The 5947-nt window shown below is 42.5% G+C and overlaps 1 protein-coding gene across 1 annotated transcript in view; it reads right to left on the reverse strand.

The window, feature by feature from the left end:
• slc7a11 (solute carrier family 7 member 11) overlaps window positions 1-5947 on the reverse strand; it is an 87293-nt gene that overhangs the window by 28011 nt on the left and 53335 nt on the right. Inside the window, exons 6-7 of the mRNA XM_019867419.1 lie at window positions 4432-4476; window positions 1922-2045 (exon numbers count right to left, since the gene is read on the reverse strand). Of these exons, the coding sequence (XP_019722978.1) occupies window positions 1922-2045; window positions 4432-4476 (169 nt within the window). The remainder of the gene's footprint in view (window positions 1-1921; window positions 2046-4431; window positions 4477-5947) is intronic.

A 5947-nucleotide genomic window follows, 5' to 3' on the forward strand; every position in this document is an offset into this window, starting at 1 on the left:
AATAAGGTCCGACAGATATTCTCTTTTGGCCTCTTTTACTGTGAGCTGGTAGGTACGCCAGCAGTCTTTCCAAATTTGATAAGAGACCTGCAATTTGTCTTTTTTCCACTTGCATTCGGCTTTGCGACACCCCTGCCTAGCTGCGCGAGTTTTGTCGTTAAACCAAGGCTTGAGTTTAGGTTTTGGGAGCACAGTTTTTGAAGGAGCCACCAAATCCAGGATGGCATGGCATGATGAGTTGAACCAAGAGGTGAGTTCCTCTGTGTTAGACGAGGGTACGCGAAGGTTATTAAAGGCATCAGAGAACCGACCAGCAATGCGAGGGTTAAAAATTCGGTTCCTCTGTGTGAGACGAGGGTACGCAAAGGTTATTAAAGGCATCAGAGAACCGACTAGCAGTGCGAGGGTTAAAAATTCGGCGGTTGCAACTCGGAGCGGCAGTCTTCCAGGTTTGACACCGGTAGACCATAAGCAAGGACAAGGTCTAAAATATGTCCTTGTTCATGTGTCGGGCTGGTCACATATTGCACGAAATTAAGAGTCGATAAGTCTTAAGAAGTCCTTTGCTAGTGGTTTTTCCGGACAGCACACATGGATATTAAAATCCCCCATTAGGAGGATATGATCCTATCTCAGCCTGATTTCCGCAAGAAAGGTTGAAAACTCACTTAAAAAGTCTTTGTTGTATTTAGGAGGACGGTAAATTATAGTGCAGAGCACCGGGAAAATGCGACCGACTTCAAAGAAGGTTGCTTCAAAGCTGGTGGTTGATGTCGTGAATGTGCACAGTTTACATTTGAAATTGTTCTTAAAGATACTCACCGTTCCTCCACCACGGCCTGAGGTCCTCGGGGTATCGAGGAATGCACAGTCAGGTGGCAACAATTCAAGTAAAGCGTTGTACTCACCAGTACCTGCCCAAGTCTCCGTCAGACACAGGAAATCCAAGTCATTGGAAAGGAAATACTCCCTCAGAATATGGGTCTTGTTCGTCAACAACCGGGCGTTTAACAACGCGATCCTTGTAGGAGTAGCAACGGGAGGGATTGCCTCTTCCGATTGCCGAGCCCGGGGGAATTCCTTCAAAAGCTTTCGCTGGACTCCTCGCCGAGAAAGGCGCAGAGGGTAGAAATGCCGTGGCGCGGTGGGAGAGCCAACGACTGTCATCAAGCACGAGGTGACGGGGTCAAGGGCACGCCACGACGGAGTAATTCTGTGCGTTCGGGAACGAGCAGCAATCTTAGTGTGTATCAGATCCCGTTTTAGCTTCACGAGCTGACCGCTACGTTTGCCGCGGCGGCGGCGGCGCACTTCTGTGAAGGGGGCGACCGAACGCGGAAGAGATTAGCTGGCACGTTAGCCAAGAACGGAGGTAGCGTCTTTTCACCACCGTCTTGCCAAAACGCGGCCGAATCTCCGACGTGTTGTTGAATCAATAACAACGACTGGCGATCATAAGCCAATCGAGACGCTGTTAGGAAGGTAACAAGCATTGTGAATAGTAAAAAAAACCGAAATAGCAGGAGCGTCGCCGAACACACTGGCGACTGTCCGTCATCTTGGATTCCTTATTACAATTACAGAGAAATGGCAAACGGGACAAGAGAGGGAAGGACCATCTCAGCCAAGGACAGCACAGCTAAAATCATATAAGCAACCCACAATCACTGTTAATGACGAAGATCTGATTTCAACGAAACATTGTGGAGTGACACAAGGGGAAAACAGCATGCACATCGTGGATACAGATGTAGGACACTGGAATTATTTTGCTAACATGAGATGAGATGTGATTTAAAAAAAATAAATTCTCAGTAAATAATGCATGTATTTGATTGACACAACTGTTTGAGGATGAGTGTACCTATAAAATACAGTGCAATTACACCAAATGGATTTGACTTTGTATTTCAGTGTTTACCACAGCAACTGCTTCTGAGTCCAGGACCTCCTCAACCGACATTACAGTGTAGTAGGCCACATTAATCAGCACGTAGCAGGTTGTCACAATTGCCATGGAGATACAGATAGCCAAGGGCAGTGTCCTGAAACATAAGCGTTCACTGTTATACTCATGTACTAAAGTTCATGTCAGTTTGTTATCAGAATTTTTTTTGGTTATCGGCATTCAACCTTTTAGAGGGGTTGAGAAGATACTTTGTTGTTAGATTTATTACAATGCAACATTTTGAAGCATTTGGACTGTCTTCTCCGACCATTTTAAATCAATTTGTGATTCATCTGACCTTACAAAATTAATCAGTAGCCCAATGCGTCCAAATGCTAAACAGCCATTGAAATCCTCCTTACTTGATTTCTTTTTAAGAAATGTTCCTTATAAGTATTCAGATGTTGACATGTTTGCTAATCATGTGTGATTGCTGCATTATAGCGACAAACAATTTGAATTTTGCAGAACATGCCTATAAATTGTGTTTGATTTTCTACATTTCTGTGAGCGTGCTTTTTATCATGACTTGCAGAGTTTTGACATGAACAAGATGTCCCTTGTAGACGAGGTGGAAATTGGAAATATTTCTCTGACAGTTTTTCTGAGACTATCAACAAACCTGCATCCTATCACAAATACAGAGTCAAAGGCCACCTGCTCCAACCCTTTTTTTCCCCGTGAGCTGTCTCAACTTTTTAAAGCACTTTTAAAAGAAGTGATGTTGCTTGGGCTAATGCGAGGAAATCAAGGTCTTAAGCTAATTGGATGAGTTTCAGATGTCTCTGGAATCCCGATACCTGCCTTTTAAAAAGTCACAATATGAGTAATAATCCAAAACTCACTAAATGAGCTAAATAAATTATGGAAAGCAATAAAATCAACCATGTTCGCATGTCGACCTCACAGTGCAGAGGTTGTGGGTTCGATCCCAGCTCCGGCCTCCCTGTGTGCAGTTTGCATGTTCTCCCTGGGCCTGCGTGAGTACTCCGGTTTCCTCCCATATTCCAAAAAAAACATGCAGAGCAGGCTGTTGAATGCTCCAAATTTGCCCTAGGTGTGAGTGTGAGCGCGGATGGTTGTTCGTCTCTGTGTGCCCTAAGATTGGCTGGCAACCGGTTCAGGGCGTCCCCTGCCTACTGCCTGAAGATAGCTGGGATAGGCTTCAGCACGCTCCGCTAGCCTTGTGAGGATAAAGCGGTTCAGAAAATGGATGGATGGATGGTTAAACTCAACCTCTGGAAAAATACAAAGCAATGAACTTCCAATTCACTTAGCATTTCAGACAAAACCGTAATTCTAAATTCCTTGAATGAACACTTTGTCTCTAAACTCTACTTATTTGAGTTATGCACTCAAATTCAACATCACCACCTGAAAATGTTGACCACCCGTGAGGCGAATTTTCAGACCCATTTGGCCTCAATCCTGTGTCTAAATAAGGGACTATAATAATTACAGGCCAACTTTGAAGCTCTGCATTCTTGCAAACGTTTGAATGAGGGTAGTTAATGGCATTATTGAGGCACTGGATGGTTAAAAAAATAAATAAAAACTATACTGGCCTAAACTTCCTGTTGCTGTTGGTTGGTTCTCAAATCATTTGTCAGAAAGAACGCAATCTGCACATTTTGCTATATTGTCTGCTTCCTTTCTTCATGTTTCTAAAGGGGTCCCTCAGGGATCTGCTATAGGTCGACTGTTATGGTCCATCTACTTCATTGATCTCTGTGTGTCAAATGCCTGTTTTCATTTTTATGCACATGACAGTCATTTATTGTTGCACCACTGGAGCGGTCACCAACGTGGTGCCCGCGGGCTCCAGGGAGCCCTCAAGGACTACATGAGTAGCCCGTGGGCCTATTCTAAAAATAGATTTTTATTATTATTGTGCTCTTCCCATGTTATCTGTGTGCATGCTTGGGTAAAAACCAATGGCGGTTTTGTGCTTTGAAGCAAATGACAGTTCCAAGGGTCATTCAAACATGCTGCTCCCTTTTCATTGAATAATTTACAAAAGGATCTGAACTTGTCAAAATTTATTACTCTGGGAGGATTAAAATATTTTGTAAAAGAATGTGAAATGTATGGTATTGGACAAAGTGACTGCTTTTAAAATTAGCAAATTTGTAGAATTATTTTGTATTGATATATGTTTCGGATTGTGTGTATAAATCGCGTAGTATGTGGTTATGAGAATGACTGTTTTCTTTGATTGTTGGAACCATGTATTTGCTCGCTCAGACAGGCCACTCTTGAAGAAGACATTTTAGATCTCAATGAGTTTTTTATGCGGTTAAACAAAGGGAAATGATAAAAGAACTGTACGAAAAATAAGGAGCATAACATATATTTTTTTCTCTTGAATCCAACAGAAATTCATGTCTCAATTTTGGCCTTTAAGTAAGTGATTTAGCGGCTGACCAAGTGTGGGCTCCATGGTGAGCATTTATTTCCATTTAAAAACAGATATGTAAACTTACCTCTCAGGATTATGAATTTCTTCTGTAACAAAATTGAGGTAGAACCTGGAAAACACATCACCTGCATGATGAGCAACGCGTGTGTTTGGTGGCATACAAAGTACAATTGTCACAAATTCCAAACATAATGTAAACTTAATGCCTCAGCATTACATACTGCATCTGCCACTTATGGTCCAAATCCAGAGTGGGGCTTTAAGTCTGCTCTTTACATAAATAATTTTTTTTTTCGCCCTCTCACTTGGTTTAATATGGTACTTGTTCTTTGCATAACATTGGATTGTTTTCTGCTGCAACCTGTGAATTTTGCTGATGTGGGATCATTAAAGTAAACATCCACACGTTTATATCCAGTGAAATACTTAATAATGATATACATAATGGTCACTGATGGTGCTGTGGTACATTCGCCTGATTCATGTGCGGGCAGTGTGGGATTGGTTCCCACTCGGTGGTGGTGTGGATGTGGGTGTGAATGGTTGTTTGTGTCTGTATGTGCCCTGCGACTGCCTGGCGACCAATTTGGTGTGTAGTCTCCCTTCCACCCAGGCAGGGTCAAGCAACACCAGCAAACCCTGTTCAGGAAAAAGGATGTTTGAAAATGGATGAATGGAAAAACAACCAAAATTTTGGAAACTTTTTGTGCCCGCTCTCTGACTCTCTCTCTCTCTTACTCACTCTCTCTCTCTCTCTCTCTCTCTCTCTCTCTCTCTCTCTCTCTCTCTCTCCTTTTCGCTCCAACTCAATTCCAATGTAGTTGTATGTTGTGTTTATAACATTAATAATAACAGAATACATCCATTCGTCCAGACATTTTCTGATCCGCTTTTCCACACTCCGCTTTCCTCCCGCATTACAAAAACATGCATTGCAGGTTAATGGAGCACTCTAAATTATCCCTTGGTGTGAGTGTGAGCGCAAATGGTTGTTTGTCTATGCGTGCCCTGTGATTGGCTGGCAACCAGTTCAGAGTGTGCCACCCCTACTGCCCGAAGACAGCTGGGATGGACTCCAGCATGCCCCGTGACCGTCGTGAGGATAAAGCGGATCGGAAAATGAATGAATGAATGAATGAACGTTCCCAGTTAGCCTGTGGAATGTTCCAAACAGTTGTTTGATGAACATCGCTCAACTTTCCCATTTATGCCAACTGTTTCAGCTTTTTAGGAATATATTGTAGCCATAAAACTCTAAGTTAATGATTTTTGGCTAAAATAATGAAGTTTATCAGTTTGAACATGAAACATCTTGTCATTGAAGTACAGTATATTCAATTAATTATAGGTTGAGCATGATTTGCAAATCATTGTATTCTGTTGTCATTTACGTTATCTATTGTGTGTCGATCTACACACACACACACACACACACACACACACACACACTCCCACACACACACACACACACACACACACTGAAGAAAGTCCCGGTATCCTAGAGGCTAAAATTGAGAAGTGTGTGTGTGTGTGTGTGTGTGTGTGTGTGTGTGTGTGTGTGTGTGTATATATATATATAT

Source organism: Hippocampus comes, unplaced genomic scaffold, assembly GCF_001891065.2.
Source record: "Hippocampus comes isolate QL1 unplaced genomic scaffold, H_comes_QL1_v1.1 scaffold2, whole genome shotgun sequence".
NCBI classification, from domain to species: domain Eukaryota; kingdom Metazoa; phylum Chordata; class Actinopteri; order Syngnathiformes; family Syngnathidae; genus Hippocampus; species Hippocampus comes.